The 21,187-nt window shown below is 43.8% G+C and overlaps 1 protein-coding gene across 1 annotated transcript; it reads left to right on the top strand.

The window, feature by feature from the left end:
* The first annotated feature begins 489 nt into the window (after positions 1–489).
* On the top strand, positions 490–20,791 carry ACBD3 (acyl-CoA binding domain containing 3). Its single transcript, XM_075147249.1, has 8 exons — positions 490–826; positions 8,547–8,688; positions 9,746–9,886; positions 10,647–10,805; positions 12,856–13,030; positions 16,266–16,458; positions 17,516–17,800; positions 18,696–20,791. The coding sequence occupies exons 1-8, from the start codon at positions 565–567 to the stop codon at positions 18,905–18,907; spliced, it is 1,569 nt and encodes a 522-aa protein (XP_075003350.1). The 5' UTR covers positions 490–564; the 3' UTR covers positions 18,908–20,791.
* The last annotated feature ends 396 nt before the right edge of the window (positions 20,792–21,187 follow it).

The raw sequence follows: 21,187 nt of genomic DNA, 5'->3' as shown, positions 1-21,187 counted from the left end.
AGAAAGCAGTACCGCTGCCTCAGGGCAGCTCCCCCGGCCGTGCCAGCACTGCTCTGGCCGCCCGCCCGGCCGAGGCTGCCCTACCTCCCGCCCGGGGAAAGGTGTCGAGTTTATTTTCAGCCCCATCCCCGCGGGGCAGAGGCAGGCTGCCACAGGCGGGTGTAACCCGTGCCCCGCGAGCCGAGTTCCAGGCCCCGGGAGCACGCCAAGGGGGGCTGCCACACACCGCACGGGCTCCAGCGGCCACCGCCGTAAGGCGAGCGGGCCCCGGCGGGCACAGCCTCCCGCTTCCAGCCGCCCGGCTGGGTCAGGGCGCCCCGTCCTCCCGCCCGCGGGGCCGCTGCCAGCCCGAGGCGGGCGCCGGGCCGCCGCGACACCCGCAGACGGCCGTTGGCGAGGGGGCGGGGCCGCGGAGCCGCCGTTGGCGAGGGGCGTGGGCGGGCCCGCGGGCGGGGCAATTGGGCGGGACCGGAAGTTCCGGGTCGGAGGGAACAGGAAGTCGGGACGTGGCCGCCGCAGCGGAGCAGGAGGCGGAGGGCGGGCGGGAGGCGGCGGAGGAAGAGGATGGCGGCGGTGCTGAGCTCGGACCGGCTCGAGGTTTCGGTGGACGGGCTGACGCTGAGCCCCAACGCTGAGGTGCCGCACTGTGAAGCGCGGCCGGGGCAGGGGGAGCCCGCGGCGGGGCGGAGCCGAGCGGGCCCCGGCTCCCCGGGCCAGGCGGAGGCCGGCGGCGAGGCGGCGGCGGAGGAGGCGGCGCTGAGCCCGGAGCGGCGCTGGGGCTTCGCGCTGGAGGAGCTGTACGGCCTGGCGCTGCGCTTCTTCAAAGGTGAGGCCGCCCGGCGACGCGGACCGCACACCCCCCGCCGGGCCGCCGCGGCGAGGCGGGAGCCGCCGCGTCCCGGGAAGTGCCGGGCGGCGGCATCGCCTGCCCCGACCCGGGGCGCAGGCGGAGCCCTGGATCCCCCGAGAGCCGCGGGGGGCGGCGCCGTAGCGGGGCAGGCGGCAGCGCTGGCACCGCCCGCGGCCCCCGGGGGTCGGTGTGCCGGGCGCGGCGGGGAGCCGGGGCGAGCATCGTGTCACGGCGGTCGGTGACGGCTTGTGGGGCTGCGCTTTTCCTGGTGCGAGAGGTGAGCCGGGGCGGGGGACCGGGAGAAGAGCCGGGAGGCTGCCCCAGGCTGCGGTGTGCCTGCTCCGCGGGGCCGGGGGGACATTTCCGAGGGTTTGCACCACCCGACCTAAAAACGGAGGAAGAAAAAAATCCTTGCTTGTGGCATGCGAAAAAAAACCTTGCAAACGTAGGGGAAGAGCGCGCTCTTTGAGCGTTGTCGAGTCTGCTGACAGCCTGGATACTGGCAGGAGGTGTCGTGGCGTCTCCACAGGATGCGAACTTCAAGTCTGGCTTTACCGCTTCGTGTGCTGGCAGCTGTGCCAGGGAGCCGTGAAATACCCAGGGTGTAGACCTGGAGCGTTTGTCTTGGGATGCTCCGTAGCCAGGTTTGCTTCTTCAGGAAGCTGGAGGTACCTTGCCACACTTGCTTTCCTCAAGAGGAGGAAATGGACTGCGTGATTTTGGAGGAAGAGCTGCATTCGCTGTAGCGTTACATTGCGCTACAGCATTTGAGCACCTCGCAGCGATCTGTTGCTTTGCTGGCTTTTAGGCGGCCGCTGTTTAACATGGGGCACAGAGCAGGGAGTCTAGCAACCCGCCTGTGCTAGGGAAGATACAGCTCTGTACTTGGAAAGGTCAGTCTTGTGGTGGTCAGTTGTTAGATGACCCCCAGGAAAGCTGCCTGTTCTGAAGACAAGCATACTGGCAGGTGGAAACTGTGCTAGAAGGACAAAGTTGTCTGTTTTCTTCACTTTGGCTGACTTGCACCCTGATAGTTGTTAGGAGCATGTAAGGCTCTAAGCAGTTTTCTTGAGCCCTGGTTGTTCAACCCTGTTCTGATGCCCTTCCACAAAGCAATTTTTTTGTTAGCATTCTGACATACAGAGATTTTTTTTAGCTGTAAGAACCATATGGGATCATAAGGGTCTTGATTTTTTTTTTCTCTTTTTTCTTGTGTTGGAAGCTGCTGCAACCGGTGTCAGGTTAGAAGCATTGTGACTTCTCTACCCTTTCTGTAAAACAAGCTGCTTGAAAGAGTTCTAGTTTGGTTTAATGAGTGTTTGTTCTTAAAACATGATGTAGGAAGAAATGTCTCTGCAGTAGTGAATTCCTTGTCTCAGTCAACCGTGGTCTCATTTTGTCTTGGATTTAATATTCTACTGGAACCTGTATTTACAGTGTACAAATGACACACTGTGAATGAGCTTATCTACATTATTGATAACCTATGTCTGTTACGTCTCATGTTTTAATGAAATTTATGCTCTACATTTATCTCCTCTTGGATGGTGAAAAGTCAGTGGAGTGTTACTTGTGTCTAGGTTCCAGTTTCTTGTGTTGTCTCAACAGTGAGTTTGTTGTTGCCTTCCTTTTATTGAAAGCTTAATTTCAAAACATTTCAACTTACTGCTGCTCTTGTAACACATGGTTTTGCTCATAAGAGGAAAATTTTCCACATTGTATGGAGTTGTCAGACTTTCCAATTGAAGACCTCGTTCCTCTATCCTTATGACTGGAAGAAGTCACATGAAGTCATTGCCCTTATTTTCATCTGTAGTTTTTTGCTGAAAATGACATAACACGAGGATTTTTATTTATAGATGTGATGGTGAGTTACAGGAGCTTGTAATGCTTGGATTAGTGATTCTGCCTGCTTGTTCTATATCTGTGTGGCTCTGAAAAGAATTGGTTTAGTTTCCAAATGATTTTCATGCATCCACTGTCAAAACAACTGTGGGAGTGGGCATGCTTGTTTAGCAGCCTTGTAGATGCCAAGGAACAAATACAGATTCCTCCTTTACTTCAAGAAGCAACATATGAAGGATCTGGAGGTTGACCCACCTTAATAGGTCAATGTTGAGATCTTGTTTCTGATCATTCTTCTAAAAACCACTGATTTGGAGATGGGGGGTATTTTTGAAAAACTTTGTCTTTCTTAAAGATAGTTGGTATCCGTGCCTCAGTGTATGATATTACGCACTCGCACAGCTACCGTGGAACAAACAAGTGACCCAGGGCAGTGCTTGTTTGGGAGGACGATGGTATCTGGGTTAACTGTGGCTATTGGGATGGAAGGAGCTCGGGTTGGGATGCTAGAGGAATCCCTTGGGTGAGGTCAACGGGTAAGTAGCCATCGCTAGTTAAGCAGCTTCCTTTCAGCTTCAGTGTGCAGACCGAGTTGTCTGGTTGTAACTCATGATGTACTTTCTTCCTAGAAAAGTTGAATCTGATCAAAATAGTTTGGATTTGTTTATTACAATGGCTGCTAACACGTCTGTGATGGCATATTGCATGTAACAGAATTGCTCCAAGAAAAGATAGGGTGGGAGTGCATATAAACAATGTGAAAAACACAACTGAAACTAGGCTAGGATATTAAAGAGACTCAAAAGCTACTTTATTCTGTCTCTGATAAAAGACAGAAGCAGATCTAAAATGCTTGACCGTGGGTCACTTCAACTGTCAGGCCTTAGGCTGTGCAGGAGATGTGTGCTAGCTTTTTTTTAGCATCCGTAATGGCTTGTGAAGAAAGCTTTTCAGAATAATAGAGGCATAGAAAATAGATGGTTAATAGTGTTCCCGTCCATTTTTCTGTGAGAAACAAGAGCCTTCCTTACAATAAGCACTCTTTCCCTTACTGTTCTGTCGAGCCTAGTTCAGGTCGACCAGCATTTTGGCTGCCATTAAGATGCTGCTCCGCTGTGCTGGATCCAGTGTACAGGGGAGAACACAGTCATGTTACTGAAATGCGTATGTTTCTTTTTCTCTTGGACTGTCTGTAATTGTGTGCCCCAGGGCAGCTGGCAGAGTAGAAGTGTCTCTGACAGCTTATTTTGCTTGTTGAGCTGATATGAGCTATGCCAGCAAAGGCAACTTGTTTAAGGTGTCAGCTGTGTCCTGCAGTAGGCGGGGGTGGCTTGCATAGCTCTGCCAGCAAATCCTTTCCAGTATCACCCTGGCTTTACGGTTTTCCATATCCTGTCATTGAAATACCATTGCACCCAACCTTCAATATATGACAGTCCCTGAAGTGTTCATGCACTGTCTAAAATGATTTGCAGCGCAGCACATTTGAGTAGACAGTATACAAACCATATAATTTTGGTATCCAAAAGCTCTCCTGGTATGTTAATTTTGTTTGATTGCTTCAAGTTATTTCCTCTTATCCTACCAAGAATGTATCTTCAACCTCAACAATAATTATTCTAAGTTAATTGTCTGACCTCATCTTTTTTTTGAGGGCTAGTTTGATGGCATGATTGTAATTCATAAGTTAAGTGGGCTTTTGTTTTCAAGAATATGAAAACCCCTGTAATGTATCTACGTTTGATGTGAAGTTGAGCTTTGATCACGTTTAATTGGAAGGACTGGTTGGTAACTCTTCTGTTGACACAGAACATCTTCAGGAGAGGAGAATTATGAGTGTAAGAGTGTGTACTGAGATCTGCAGGCAGCAATTCAGTTCTCATGCTTTTCAGTTTTGCTCATTAAAACTTTGCAAATGAATAGCATTAACATATGTGACTTCTGCTTTTAAAAGCTATGAGGTGAAAAATCGCACTTCACAAACTGTTTTCTAGCTTCTTCTAGATGACTCGACTGAATGCTATCCCACAGGAATTAGGCATTTCGTGTGAGTGCAGTAGGTGAAGTTGGAGTGGAAGCTGCAGCATGTTATGCCATATTTCTCACAGGAAGAAAATCATCTGAAGTTACATGGGAGTAACAGTATCTTGCATGATGCAGTCTCTTCTTAGCATATTTCTTAAACTCCCTTGAGTCTGAATTTGCAGTTTTAGACCAATTCATGTCAATGGTACAGTGCTACATAGTGACATAAGCCTCCATTATCTGCTTTTCATTACTAGTTATAGCTTCATCTTTCAGTTGTGTTTGCATGCTGACACAAACGGTGGTCTTCAAGCATACGGTTAATTACCTGTAGTGCAAGAAGGGTCGTTGGTGTACTAAGTATTGGTTTTCTGGAGAATTTAACTGAGTTGCCCTCAATGGATCTCAGTTTTGCGGGCCTCTAAACAAAGTAGCCACTGCCAAGGAGAGCGGTAGTCTGAATAGCTGATATTAGGTGTGCAGGGGTGACCACACCGTAACGCAGTGTTGTGGTTTCATGGCACATATCAGCGAGGCCTGGGCTTGCACTAAGTGGGAGCCAGTCTTTCTCTGTGTTCTGGGTGAACTACTTCACGTCATCAGTGAAGTACGTGTGTGCGTGTGTGTGTGTATATATATATATATGGGCCCTTGCTGCAGAATGCCTAAAGCATCGTAGGTCCATTGCCTGCCTTGTTCATGTAGCCATCCCCTTAACCACTGCTTGAGTTTGATCTGTTAATGGCCGCTGCTTAAGCGTAGAGTTTAGTTGAGTTGAGAAATTGCCATTTCAGGTGAACGATGGTTTGAAGTATTGTCAAGAAAGAAGTTTCCTAATGTTCTGTAAGAAAGCTGAGCCTTTCTCTGGCCCTGTTGGGTCGGCCAGAGAAAGGCATAAGTGGCATAAGGAGGGTTGTATAGGTGCTGTACTACTGCTGTGCGCATCCTTTGGATTCCTCAATGTGTTCCCTGAGCTCTTTGATGTTCTTCAGCTTCCTGACAGCTGTATTAGATGTGTGGGTAATACCTACTTAAATGGTATGTTCACGGATGCTTGAATAAATTTGGCACTTCTACTTAACCGGACTCACTAATGCTCTTTTTTGGCATATTTGACTCTGCAGATGGCTTCAGGTCCTCTGGTTCAGTTTAATAGCAACAATTCCAAATCTTTGGGATAATTATACAGTGTGGTTCATGCTGAAGAATTCAGCTGAAAAATAGCTAGTATACAGCTTCGCTCTCAACTGGCACCAGATACTTTGCTGAGAGTTTGCTTCTAATCTGTATTATCTACAAGTCACTGAATGCCTGTCCCACATTTTTCTCGTCTGTCTGTTTTCCTCTCTTATTTAGCTTGTTTGTTCATCTTCCCTTGCATCACCATTCTTTGTAAATGCAGATTTTGGCTTCTTGATAGTTAAGGCTTGAGGTCTGACTTCTCCGTTCTGTGATAATGCAGGCATGCTGTGTATAGCATGGGAAACGATTTTTTTTTTTTTCCCTTTAACCCTCTTCAGAAGTGATTTCAAATACTGATGATGTTAGCTGGCTTAGGTAGCAATCTAGTACAGCAAAGCTATGGTTTTTGGCAGACAACTGTACGTATACAGGTTGTGCAAGGTAAACTATGCCATAGGGACCCCCTTGAGAAGTGTACTTCGCTTAGAAGCCTGGCAAAATTTCAGTGTAGTACCCTTATCAATTGCCTTGCTTTTAAGCACGCTGCCCCAGGATATTAAGTATGATTTCAAAGTGCGTGCTGTTTATTGAGCCTAATGGAAGTGCTTGCTACCTAATAAGCAAATTCTGAGTTAAATGAGAAGTGTGAAGAATTGAGGAAAAGCCAAAGGACTCTTTGGGCAGCCTGCGAGCAGGAGACCTGAGACCCAGGGACCCAGGGAGAGAGCTTACCAGGATGCAGTGATTTGCATCTCTTAAGACTTTTTGAGGTGGGAAGGGACCTCTGGGGATTGTCAAGTTCAGCCCTCACTGTTCAGAGCAGGCTTCTCGGGACTGTGTCCATTTGGGTTTTGAATATCTCCAGGGGTGGAGATGTCGAAGCCTCTCTGGGCAACCTGTTCCAGTGCTTGATCACTCACATTTAAAAAAGCCACTTCGTATGCTTAAGTGGAATTTCCTGTGTTTCAGTTTACGTCCGCTGCCTCTTGTCCTTTCACTGGATACTACTGGGTAGACTCTGGTTCAGTCTTTACATCCCCCCCTTTTCCACCCCACCAGTGTTTTTGGAAATAGATATTTTGGGGGACAAAGGCTTCTGTTTTTTGAAGCTGGAAGAGTTATTTGCTGTAAGGTTGTGTGACACTGGGAGAAGAGCGAATACTTGAGATTCTGGAAGGTGCAGTGGGTCTCTAGAAATGGACAATAAGTGATTAAATGGTTTTTCTGGCTTCAAAATTAATGGCATGCGTGCAGTGGTTCCTTGTGATGTTTTAACTGAGTAAAGTCCAGTAATGTACTGAACTTACTCTGTCAAAAATAGAGCTTCTTACTGTGACCTGCAAGTGCTTTCCCTCTGGGGTTGTTTCCAATTTTCAGAAATACTTGCTCCAAGTTTCTCAATAAGCCTCAATAGTAGAGGTATTTCCCCTCCTCTTTTGTTCTGAGATTTGCTTCTTTTCCTGTTAGTAACTGTTTACAAGCATCAGCTGAGCAATTTTGCAATATGTAAATTGTCTGCCCTAAAATTTGGGTGTGAATTGGACTGTTCCATTTAGGGCTGTAAACAACTTGCTCCAAAGTGACCTTTACTGTAAAACGGAGAGCTGGAGACTAGTGGCAGCTCTGCCTGTGGTTCCTGACTACGGGGAGAGCAGCTATTAGTACAGTCATGTGAAATGTCTATTGTTTACATCCGATAATGGCTTCCTCATTGCAGCCTTTCCAAAAGGAGATGATGCTTATTTATTTGTTTTCCTGTTCAAGAAAAAGGTCTTTTCTTAATGAGCAGTGTAATTATATATAGCAGTGCCTGTTTCTTTGATTTGTTTTGACAGTTTAAATGTGCTGAGGTAAGTCCTAGCTGACTAATTCACATATCATTTTAAATCAATGCAAGTCTCTTCTTACTGGTAAATGTGTGGCGGGATCTAACCGGAGCTGCTTCAGAAGGTGTTGCTGTGGAGCCATTGGAATTCTGATTATGTTCAGGCTTATGTTGCCTGTGTCTTACGGCCAGAGCTCTCTGTACATGTTGCTGCTGATGGAGTCACCTCTAAGGCTTTTCATTGTGAGGGGTTATTCCAGCTGCCTTGGCAAAGTGCAGCAATCAAATTGCCTCAAGGAAAACTTTCCCTTAATTCTACTTATTCCTCTCTGTGGTTTTCCTTGCCTTAAACCTTGCTTGTTCTGCATTCATCGATGAAAGGAGAGCAATCTATAAAGTTAACATCGCATTGTTCTTTGTGGAAAATCCTTCCTATCCACAGTACAATAGACTTGGCAGACACATTTGAATTCAAGTTAAGGTTTTTAAATATTTTAGAGATACAAATCCATATGGTGTGATGTTCAACTAATTAACATAAATATTTATGTGATAACTTACTAGCTAAGATTCATTCTAGGTGGTATGATGAAAAACACTTCATAATTAAGTTTCAGCAGCTGAAGGTAGATGTGTTTCTTCTGGACAGATCTATATTTTATTTGAATAGAACTGAGTTAATTTGTCTAACCTTTTGTGACTTACCTTCCTTATTTCTTTTTTACGGAGAAATCATGATAATGGTTATACAAAATGCTCTTTGCTGTCCTGTGCTTAATCTAATTAATCACAACAGTGAAATTTTCTTTTCTTCTACAGAAAAAGATGGCAAAGCCTTTCATCCAACATATGAAGAAAAACTCAAACTTGTGGCCCTGCACAAGCAGGTTCTGCTGGGACCTTACAACCCTGACACTTGCCCTGAAGTTGGATTCTTTGATGTGCTGGGGAATGATAGAAGGTAAAAGGGCTGGTGCTCTTGTTGATCTTAACTCTGCTTTTCCTGTCCGAAGAAAATATCATCCAATTTCTGCAATAAGAAGACAAGCATGCGGGTTGTGTCAATGTGTGTGTATGGTGGATAGTGAGAGTGGCCTCTTCAAATACCTCTTAGAAATCTGAGTCACAGTTCAGTAAAGGAGCTAGCAGAAGATTATTGGGTTTTTTCAACCACACTAGGAAAAGCTGCTGTGCCAACAGTCCAATTTCTCATAGCAGTTTAAGACTTGGTTAGCTGTGCATTAATGTGCAGGCCCACGTTCCATCCTAACTCCACACCAGGGTTACAGCAGGCCAAGCCTTTTGCCAATGGTAGCAGCATTCACCGTAGCTTTTGTTAATATCAAAGATAACTTCTGAAATCAGATACCTGATGCATTCAAACTCTGAGTAAATTTTGATGAGATCTGGGCAGTCTCAGGCCCGTCTCTTGTATTGCTTGCGGTTCAGGCTGCATTTCTAACGGTCATTGTTGCTATTTCTAGTGTGAAGGCAATGTGCAACACAGCACTGGCTTCTTGGAGCTGGACCCAGTGCACTGCTTTTGCCCAAATGAACGTAGCCTTCTTTTAGGAAGAATCAGGCTGTGGCATTCGACTAACTCAAGCATTATAATCGATGGTTGTTACTATGTTTGTTCATCTGGGAAAACGTATGCATTTTTTCCCACAGACAGAGTGGAAGAGGGGTAAAAAATATGTAAGGTTCATTTGTATCTGGGAAGTTTTTGGATGTAGTTCAGCATTTGAAGTAGGGTCGATGGTATGTATGAGATTTTATCTAAGCACTCTGTTATGTCTGTGTGAAAGGGTTGTTCTGGTGTGGGCGGAAGAGAGCACTGAAACCTGCAGGTTTAAGGTCTGTCTTTGGGACAAAGTTGTTGGTTCTCTGAAACTGCTTGTGATAAAGTTTGGTCCCTGGTCTCCCAACTTTGTTTTTCTCTGCTGGGTTGTCAGAGTTCACTATTGACTTGGAAAGAGTTGAGTCTTCTGTTATTTCAGCTGATTTCTCTCTCTCAGGAAGGAATGGGCTGCCCTTGGAAACATGTCAAAGCAAAAAGCTATGACAGAATTTGTTAAGCTCCTGAATAGGTGCTGCCACTTGTTTTCAACATATGTCACTTCCCACAAGATAGAGAAAGAAGAACAAGAAAAGAAAAGGTAATGTTTGAGTCCTTTAGTGTTGGAATATATTGAGTGTATGACTCTTGACCTGCGGGCAGTGTCACAGCTAGCTTAGGTTGAAGTCGTCTTGGCAAGAGAAATGCTTGAAGTTTAGGTGCTTGTGGTACCATTTGATCTCTTTAAGCCTTTTTACTTTGCCAGTAATGAATGATTGTTTCTGAGGTGAAGACACCTAGAATATAAGGAGTTTTTAAAATTTTGCTGATACTGTTATCTGTTAAGAAATACACACTTCACAAAATGTCTGCCCTGATATGTCTGTGGACTAAATGTATACAGAACATGAGATTGTCAGGTGCTTTAAACTCCTCTTCTAGCATGGGTTAGCAACTTTACAAAGGCTATCTTCTACTATAGTTTACGTATCATGTGATTATTAAACTATAGAATCCATGTACTTATTGAACGTATGTTAAAGCTTGGAAAATGTGTTTAAGGTTTCCAGACAATTTTTCCTAGTGCTCTCTGCTAAGGATAGTATAGTAATACATTAGAATGAATGTCAAATTATAATACAGAATTTACACTTGTCATACTGCACAGTGCAGTAAAACTAAATATTAATATGTTTTCTTCTTGTGTCCAATAAGACACTTCTCCAGTCAAATTGAAGTGGGAGGAGATGATACCAAACAAAAAGCCTTTGGGCAGGCAAAAGGCAGGTTACAGCATGTTGAAAATAACTCATCCTAGGATTGTAGGAATGCTGAAATAGCTTATTGAGTGGATGTTGCAGAAGAGAAGAGGAAGAACGAAGGCGGCGTGAAGAGGAGGAGCGTGAGCGTTTACAAAAAGAAGAAGAAAAGCGTAGACGAGAAGAAGAGGAAAGAGTGAGAAGAGAAGAAGAAGAGAGGAGGAGAATAGAGGAGGAACGACTTCGGATGGAACAACAGAAGTGAGTAGCTGAAACACACAACACTTTAAAAAAAAAAAAAACAAAACTGCCTTGCACTTGAGACAATTGTATCTATCTGTTTAAATAGTTACGCTAGAATTTAATACCTGAAGTTCAGAGCACTCGAGTCTGGCAGTGACATTTGCATCCTTAGTTAAGAGGGACACAGTTTGCAGAGAACAATTATTCTAATGTGTTATTGTATGCAGCCTTCTCAGATGAAAGTGCCAGAGAAGCTTTGTTTAAAGAGAAGCTCTGGAGGTTTTTGAGTTCAAGGGCTGCACCTTGTGAAAACTTGTGGCTCTGCTTATTAAATGATTAATGCTGCACTCAACTGAGCAGAGTTAAATGTCCAACTGGAAGTGTTGTGTGAACTGTGACTGGAAAGTTTCTATCCTTTCACAGAAGGTGGAACCTTGAAAAAGGATAACTGCAGTTCATTGGGTTTTGAATGCATGGCTGAAATTTTCTAACTTGATAGTCTAACACTACCTACTTAAAGGTGCTCCCTTTTTAGGAAGTGTGAAGTGTCTGCAAATCTCATTTGTACACTGGCAATCACTGGATCTTAGCACCTTTCTAAAAGGAGTTAAAAATTCATGTTCAAATGCACTTAACCTCTGTTTGTGGTATGAATGAAGTTGTTTACTTAGAATATACAGCTCTAGTTATATTTCATTGTTCCCATCACATCCAGATGCTGAAAACATGGATCCAGTGTTGCACACGTAGTATCTAAGAGAATAGTAGGTCATCAGAGCTGTTCAACATCAGTCAGCAGTCATTCTCCATAATAAAAATGTCTTTGCAGGGGGTGTCTCTGAAGTAGATCCTGCGCTTGCTATGTAGTGGTTTTGAGAAGGGAGCACATAATTAAGCCACAAGTTTTACTGTTTGTTTAGCACTGTGAGAGCCAGAGGAGTGAAAAATACAGACATACATGAACAGAGAATACAACAAAAAAATGTTGCACAGTGCAAAGTAACAAGAAGTGTGGTATGCCTTGAAGTTAAGAGATTACTTTTTTTACATGAATAGCAGTTGTGTATTAAGTGGTTGTAACAGGTTACAGAGGTAAAGAATTTAGACAGAAAAGAAATATGGGTACATATTAAAGGCCAAGTGTACCTAAAGTGGTCACAGTTTTGCTGAAATAGTAAATCTTGCCTTTTAGGATACAAACCAATCTAATACTGGAACTTTTAGAGGATGATTTTGGGAGAAGGAAGAAGGGCAGGAAGCAAAGAATTACTCCTGCATTTGTGTGATACTTCTTTCTTCCTCTGAAGCATCGATAGCTGGTCACTGATGAACGTAACGTGAGGCAAAATGAACTCTGGAGCTAGTTAGTTTTTTACTATATAGTTTCTGTTAGCCCTCTGGCGAGAGGAGGAAAACTGATCCTGTGCATAAGTAACCCCTGTGTTCCTCCTGAAGTTTCAGCAGTTGAGTTTATTGGAGACACAGATGCCCTATTTGGCAGCATTTTTTCTTTTCCTGAATTAGGCCACAGTCAGTCATGCTTTTCATATCTGTTTGCATTCTGTCGTGGGAAATTAAGATAGTAATGAAGTGTGTTTTTCTTAGATTTACCAAAAAGCATTGGCGTGCCGTACCACAGCAGGTCTGTTCTTATCAATATTTGTAGAAGGGCATGCTGATGGTTTCTGCATGTTTTCTGGAGGAACCAAATGTGGGTTTTTTCCCTTGCTTGTTTGAGAAATTTAGTCACGCATTTTTTCTAGCACTACCTCTTTATCAGACTACAAATTGAGAATTATGTAAGACCTCTTGTTTTTTTTTTTAACATTTGATGTTTTCAAACATTGGGTAGAAATTGTTGCTCCCTTTATATTCTGAGTGTATTTTTAGGCAAAATTCACATTTGCATTACCTCTGGGCTCTACTCTAATGTGTGGATTTGTTTTAATTGGTTTTTGCAGGAATTGAATTAACTGTCTTTGAGGCCACTTAAATCACTTAAGTACAGGGATTTTCCCCAATACCCTCAGCTGCTTGTAATCTTTCTGCTCTCCTCCCACCAATCTAGGCAACAGATAATGGCAGCACTGAACTCCCAGACTGCCATTCAGTTCCAGCAGTATGCAGCCCAGCAGTATCCCGGCAACTATGAACAGCAGCAGATCCTAATTCGGCAGCTCCAGGAACAGCATTATCAACAATACATGCAGCAGTTGTATCAAGTCCAGCTTGCACAGCAACAGGTATGGCTGACCAGCTGAGAAACTTAAATTTTGTGTCCCAGGCTGTCTGTGGGAGATGTTAACTTGTCTACCCTTATCCCCTTGAAAAGCTAATTGCTACAAGGAGAGGTAGTGTTTAGTGACTAATGCTGCTTCAGATTCAAACACCAAAGCCTTTATTTAATCTTTTCGAGTAGTTTTCTGAAGCAGCTGTTAGTTAAGAAAATTCTAAGCAGCCTTTAACTACTTTGTTCAATACAATTCTTGGAGACCGAATGTGAAGCGCTCTGCTGCAGCATCTATTGTGTCTGTAATTTAATGGGGGTACATAACAGTGCATCTGAGCACGAACAAACCTATTCAAGTGATTCTCCGTGTAGGTATCGCACCTGAAGATCTGTGCAGAGCAGCAGGCTTTGGTCAGCCGTGTGTTTCCAGCTGAACATGCATGCAGCACTGTCACATCACTACTGGGTTTGAGATTGCTCCTCCCTGTCAACTTGAGCACTACTGACTTCTCTCTCCTTTTGCATCTATTGTTTGACATCAGTATCTAATTAATTTGCTTGCCTGCAATAGACTGCTCGTGGTTTGGGTGGGAGGACAGACTGTCATATTTCTGGTAGCAATGGGTGGTGGCAGTGGTACCTTACTACTTTGGAAGGGTTTTGCGCCTGGGCTTGAAAGGCTACTTCTCTGTTTAGGGAAATCTTGCATCTCTGGCAAATGTGCCATATTCACATCTTAAGCTATTTTAAAGTTCAAGGATGTCCATCTGTAAGTGTCTTAAACAGATGTAAGCCAGGCTTCAGGTGTGTCTGACCTCGTTGGGTAGGACCTGAATCTTAAATGGCCTATAACCACCAGCCTGAGGTCTATTGTTCTTGAGCTAAAGACCTAAAATTCAGTAACTACTTTCCTGTGAAGTCATCTCTATTTTGATGAGACTGATGCCCTCAGCAAAGAACTGTCCAAGAAAGGAACCCATGTGAACCCATGTGGCCCATGTGAACCTCATAAAGTTCAACAAAGCCAAGTGCAAGGTCCTGCACCTGGGTAGGGACAACCACCCAGTATCAATATAGACAGTGGGATGAATGGATTCAGAGCAGCCCTACAGAAATGGACTTGGGGATACTTGTGGATGAAAAACTGGATATAAGCTGGCAATGTGCACTTGCAGCCCAGAAAGCCACTCGTATCCTGGGCTGCATAAACAGAAGAGTGGCCAGAAGGCTGAGGGAGGTAATTCTGCCCCTCTACTCAGCTCTCATGAGACCCCACCTGGAGTCCTGTATCCAGCTCTGGGGTCCCCAGTACAAGACAGACATGGACCTGTTAGAGGTCCAGAGGAGGGCCACAAAAATGATCAGAGGGCTGGAACCCCTCGCCTATGAGGAAAGGCTGAGAGAGAGCTGGGGTGGTTTAGCCTGGAGAAGAGAAGGCTCCAGGGAGACCTTATCTCAGCCTTTCAATACTTAAAAGGGGCTTATAAGAAACACGGAGAAAGACTTTTTACCAGGGCTTGTAGTGACAGGACAAGGGGCAATGGTTTTAAACTGAAAGAGGGTAGGTTTAGATTGGAAAGGTGGTGAGACACTGGACCAGGTTGCCCAGAGAAGTTGTGGATGCCCCATCACTGGAAGTGTTCAAGGTCAGGTTGGACAGAGCTCTGAGCAACCTGACCTAGTGAAAGATGTCCTGCCCTGTAATAGTTACTCTTGAAGCTTAATGCTACCTTGGTACCAATGCTTTGGTGTCATAGTGGTAAGCAAAAGCTATAGCCTCATCAGTCTTGTCATGGGATCATGGAATCATTTAGGTTGAAAAAGACCTTTAAGATTATCAAGTCCAACCTAACACTGCCTAGTCCGCTACTAAACCATGTCCCTAAGCGCCTCATCTACACGTCTTTTAAATACCTCCAGGGATGGTGACTCAACCACTTCCCAGGGCAGCCTGTTCCGATGTTTGATAACCCTTTCAGTGAAGAAATTTTTCCTAATATCCAATCTAAACCTCCCCTGGCGCAACTTGAGACCATTTCCTCTCATCCTTGATGCCTTCTGTAATTGATACTACTCCCTTGAGACTGAAGTGTCGGAGATGCTGCTGCCAATATTCTTCAATGCTATCAGCACTGCTCCTTTCAATCATGGCTGTCTGCTTTTCGACGTACAGAAGACTAATGCCCTCTGAGACCCAGGGCAAAACAGCCTTTTCTTTATAGTGGCTTACAAAATACTAAGCCTGCCAGGCAATGAAGCTTATCTTTCAAATCTCTACTTGGACAACTCTTGCAGAGAAGCAGCATATAACACAGCTAAAATTATCTAATTCTGCTTTGGACTTTCCTGAAAACTCATGTAGCCTCCATAACACTTCTGAGGAGTATTTTCCTTTTGGATGCCTGTAATTCAGCTGCCTTGGGATCTGTTAGTACAGTTAAAAAGTGCTGATCTGTCATGGTTGCTTACAGATCAGCTTCTGATACGATTAATTTTGGAAAGGCTATGTGCAATAGTTTTCTAGAAGAGTTCTCACCACTCTACATTGAATCACTGCGTAGAACTTCTTCAGTAGAAGGTGGATCTGGGCAGCATCTGTACAATTGCTCAAATTTGAAATCTAACTAATATTTGACTATATTGTCTTCACACTCCTTCAGGATACCTATATTCCATTCATTCATCAAAATCATGTGCTTGTTAGGTTATTCTTCAGAGAATGGTACTGTCAATTACAGCTTTTCCCTGCCTCAACAAAAAAGTGTATGTAATCACTCTGTACTGATAACTAGGGGTGGGGGAATAAGCCTTAAAGCTAAAGGGATAATGCATCCTGGTTAAATCTAAAAGGATGGTTGTTACCTTGTATACTCTCTTTTTAGGTGTATTTAATCCTTTGCACAGGAACAACATGATAAATTCTATCTAAAGAGTTTCAATGTACATATGTCATGTTCTAAAAGCAGCACCTCTGAGTTTTAATAACTCTTCTCCCAGACCACTCACGGTCCTTGTGGCTCTTACGCTTCCTGCTTTCACGTTAGATAACTGCCTTTGTCGGGTGTCATGGATTTGATAGAGAACCCTGTTGAGCAAGTTAACTCACAAATTGGCAAAGTACTTAACAGCCTCCTCCTGGGGTGCAGGGGAAGATTTTTTTCTTTAAAGTGTCTTTATACCTTCCGCTGGAAGAGGGAGACATCTTGGGAGGTTTTGGTTTTTACTTGACTTAATTTCTGTCATTTTAGGCAGCCTTACAAAAACAGCAGGAGGCGGTTGTGGCAGCCACAGGATCACCTCTGACTACTGCATCGAAGGTGAATGCACCTGCCCCAGGGGACACCCCATCTGTTAATGGGCAGGCCAGTGCACATGCAGACAGCCCTGAAAAAGAGCTGGATCCAGAGGCTTTGGAAGAAGCACTGGAGAATGGACCAAAAGGTAGGACTAGCTAGATTCCTTAATTAAAAACAAACAGTGAAAGCCTTTCTTAGGATTCAGATGTCTTAAGTATAGTTACATGGCTCTTTGCTTGGTTTCATTGGGCTATGCAAGAGCTAGGTTTGATTCCTGGGTCCAGTTTCTCTCAAGGGAGAATAGTATTGCACAGACAAAACTCAGCTTTGGGGGAGCGGGAAAGAGGAAGCAGCAAAAGCATTTCAAGCAAAGTGGATGGGATTCAGAACCTCCTTTCACTCTTGACTTGAAGGAAAGGAGCATAAAAGTTCTAGCAGAAAGCTGTTCTGTGCAGAAATATGTTCAAACTTACTTGAACTCAAGTCAAAACTGAGTGTTGATTTAGCCTTGCAGGTTAAAATAAAGCCAAATCTTTCTTACTCTCTCTGAATGCTGTGGCTTAGCCCTGTCCTATGTGCAGCCTGGACTGCTGTCCCCTCACACTTCCCACCTTCTTGAGACAGCTTCTGGGAAGCTGTGGAAGTGGAGCAGGAAAAGTAGCCTCCCAGCAACTCTCTCGTCACCGGTATTTCTGGGTGTTGCCTCTGTACTTTCATGCACAATCAGTAGTCCTCGAAAGCCTTGCTTGGATCCCGGTATGGAACCAACACTAGCACGGTGCCTGTCTGCATAGTGAGGTGTTCCATAATTTTAGTCAATATTTGACAATTTCTAGACAAACAACAACCTCTGGTTCTGTCACATTAAAGATCCTTTCAATAAAGGGTTCTGTGCAATGTAACCCCGCCACCGGTAGCAGTACATCTGTCTTCTGAGTCTTTTCTGCGTAAGCACTGTCAGTTTAAATGTGGCAGATGGGTATACTGGTAGGATTTGTGTGCATGGTTATATCTAAACTTGCACTGCATTTCGTGCAACTTTCAACCTGTGAAAAGATGTTTCTTCAGTAAAAAAAAAGTAAATTACTCAGAAGCAACTCTGATGCCTGTGGTCCTCAAGTGCCCCTAAAGCACACTTAAGCATTTTATGTTAAATAACTGAAACAAAAGCTTAACTGGGGTATTTTCCCCCCCCTCTCCAGATTCTGTTCCAGTGATAGCTGCCCCATCGATGTGGACGCGACCCCAGATAAAAGACTTCAAGGAAAAAATCCGGCAGGATGCAGACTCTGTGATCACAGTGGGCCGAGGAGAAGTGGTTACAGTTAGAGTACCAACTCATGAAGAGGGGTCTTACCTCTTTTGGGAGTTTGCTACAGACAATTATGACATTGGTTTTGGGGTGTATTTTGAATGGACAGACTCCCCTAATACTGCAGTCAGTGTGCATGTCAGCGAATCCAGTGATGATGAGGATGAAGAAGAAGGTAAGCGTGCTTATTTATATCAATGAACTGCCACTCCTACAGAGCTTGCCATAGGGGGAAACCCAACTGGTTGTCTTGTGTTACCGCCCGGTTCCCCCAACTTCCGTGTAGCTGGAATCTTCAATTTTGAATAAAAAGTGCAATTCTGAAAGTAACTTCAGTCACCTCATTTGGTCACAGATAGGTTAAAGCAGTTGAGGGTGGGGAAATACTATTCCTAAGTTTTACTTACTCCTTAGTGTGCCCTCTTGTCCAATTCATCTATTCAGTAAGCTAGACTGAAACCCGTGCCATAATAGAGCATAGTGGATCTTTCAGCACACTGAAAACCTTAAGAAAAATCCTGCCCTGCTGTTCACGAACTTCTTCTAGGGAGGAAGTTTCCTTGAGGCTTCAACAAAACAGCTTAAAAGAGCAATTCCTGATAGCGGCCAGGGCACAGATCACAGCCTTTACCTACAGGGAAGTTTAACATACCATCAGAAAAAAATGTTTTGAAATGAGCATGTGATTTGCTTAGAAGGAACTGCTCTGACATAGGAAGCAGTGGCCTTCTGGATATTACTACTAAGTAATCAGTAGTAGTAAGTATGTCAGATCAGCAGCAGTCAATGTGGGGTAATGTCTTAATGAAAACTTGAGCTTTGCATCTCTTACAAACTGACGCAGCTGTGCTGGGGAGATGGGTATGGTGGGTTTTAATATAGAACTGTAAAATTCATGATAAAGTGAGCATGCTTACTGTTCCTCCTGCTTTTGAATGCTTTAGCCTTGGTATGAACCCCTTCAATTTTTAAACTAACAAAGAGTGCCTTGTCCACTACAGATCAGTCTAACTTTCTCTTGTAAAGCATCCACCCATGTTAACTGACACCTTTTTTTTTTCCCCTTGCAGAAAATACTAGCAGTGAAGAAAAAGCCAAAAAGAATGCCAACAAGCCTCAGCTAGATGAAATAGTGCCTGTGTACAGACGAGACTGTCACGAAGAAGTGTATGCTGGCAGCCACCAGTACCCAGGGAGAGGAGTTTATCTCCTTAAATTTGACAACTCCTACTCTCTATGGAGGTCAAAAACAGTTTACTACAGAGTTTATTATACTAGATAAAGGTGTGGCTGTGTCTGAGGCTGGGCTGTGCAGAAGATGTCATTTTATTTGGAATTTTCTTCAAGCATAATGGATCCTTTTGAGTCTGTGTTTTATCCTGTCTGTATCTGTATGGTTTGTGTGAACTTTAACAAGTAGACACTGGGATCTTCCTGCTCCATGACACTAATGCATATTGCATTGGGCTTAACACAGGATCTCCCTAGCCTTTTTGGGTATTGGAGTTAACCAATGGAAGTCATTGGCTCCAGTGCTAAGGTCACATCAGTTGCATTTGTTAAAGCCTCATGAAAAAGGGGGAGGGAGCTGCTGGCTCACTGGCTGGGTGATCTGATGTTTCCAGGTCTGGATGCTTTGAATAACTTGTTAACGGTTAATTTAAAGGTCCCATCAATAACTGGTAGATTTGGATGCAGTTTGCTGTGTAGCAAGTTTCTCTTAACTGTAATTGAATGTCAGATTTTTACACCATTAAAACTTGAAACTTTAAGTTGATGCAGTTTAGAAACAAGTTGTCTCGCTTCTGTCCTCATCAAAGAAGAAACATTCAGTTCCTTAAACCAGTGTAGTGGCTAAGACAAGGATGAACAGCATCCTGGAAGTACAGCAAATAACCTCTTCTGAAGATGTAAACTGAATGACAATTAAAAGTATATGTAACAAGAACCACCTTAATCTCTCTGCCCCGCTGCTAACCCTAGAATAAAAGAAGTCATTTTTTGAGGCAATTGACTTTGAACCAGGGCACAAACTATTTCTAACTTTGGTGGGTTTTTAATGGGGTAGACTTTAAAAAAAATTTACAAACCTGAAACCAGTTTTCTGCACAATGTTCTGGTTTGTCTGTTTTTCTAAAATCTAAATAAGCACGTTGTGCATCTGAAGAACAGTAAGTCACTTTGATAAAGTATAGGAGTTGATGTTGCACTAATTATGGAAATCACTGCCAGTCTATTTTAGTCTGAACTGGTGATACTTTGGTGTAAGCTTTCTGCTTTAATCTGTAACTATCTGCAGAAAGGCAGAGTGCACATACAGATACTTAATAATGTAGCTTTAATCTCAATTTCATATAGTTTGGTTGGGGCATTTCATATTTTGTATAGTGGAAAAATGCAGGTCGCTACTTGACTTGAGGCTGCGGTAAGAATCTGCGCTCCTTGGAGCCCTGCACGCCAGGGGTGATGTGTTGCAATGACGACTTGCGTAAGTGCCCTCTGCATGGGTAATGCACTTTGTTACTGAAAGAAAATGGTTACTTTGGGTCTCAGATCAGTTCTTGCAGTAAGACTTCCATTGATTAGCTGCAGCATGTACAGTTCCGTGGCAAATGATGTTGAGTTTGCGGGATTTGTTTGAATAATCAGTTTGTACATACACAATACTTTACTTTTCTCATACCAACCATGGAGATACTTCTCCTAGAGTGCTTAACTTGTCATCTTGCGTTTGGTTCAGCAACACCGTACCAGCTTATAGCTAGTTAGTGCTGCTTTATCCAAAAACACTGTACAATGTTCTGCTTTTGTGTACATACAGTATATAAACCATGAATTTAGAAAGTACCTTGCTTTTACAGAAAACTGTATTTAATGTAAAAAAAACTTTTAAAAAGGCAGGCACTAATATATTTCTTCCGATCTTCAACTTAAATTTTTTTGTCCATACAAAAATGTTATGACTTTTTCCTCTAAGAATATCTGTTCTTGGGAGCAGTGTTTGTCGCTTTATATGGCAGCACTTACTGTCATGTGTTGGATGTTAGAACTTTTACGTTTTCAGACTTTTTTTATTGCCTCTGGCTGTTGATTAGTACAGTACAAGTGCGATTTCAAGATACCTTGAGATAGTATTTAATCCTAATTAAAATACATTTATCTGTAATGCTGTTGGCTTTTTATTAACTTGGAAACCTTGGCATTGCTGTGTATGGCTATTCAGCTAAGATAAGCTTGTCATCTTCCCTCTCGTTTTTAAAAAACTCAGTACCATGCTAACACTGTGGTCTTAGCAGCCAAATCACTTGGGCCAAAGGCTCTGCACGGCAAGCGTCACTGGCTCGCTGGATGAGGCCATCTGTCACTGTTAGAAGAGCCCAGCTTGAACAGCATCATCGCTTTGGTTTGAAAGGGTAGCAGAAAGGGTTGGATGTGGGCAGCTAAAACTTGTAAGCTATTTTCTGCCTGGGAGAAAAGTGCCTACCTTTCGCCCTGAGGCTTAATGAACCCAGCCCGAAGGGGCAGCAGGGGCTGGCTGCGTTGTCCTGAAAAGCCCTTGGCC

The sequence above is a fragment of the Calonectris borealis genome, chromosome 3 (assembly GCF_964195595.1).
Source record: "Calonectris borealis chromosome 3, bCalBor7.hap1.2, whole genome shotgun sequence".
Classification (NCBI taxonomy): Eukaryota; Metazoa; Chordata; class Aves; order Procellariiformes; family Procellariidae; genus Calonectris; species Calonectris borealis.
Note: the sequence above shows the minus strand (reverse complement) of the source record. Positions and strands in the feature narration are given on the sequence as shown.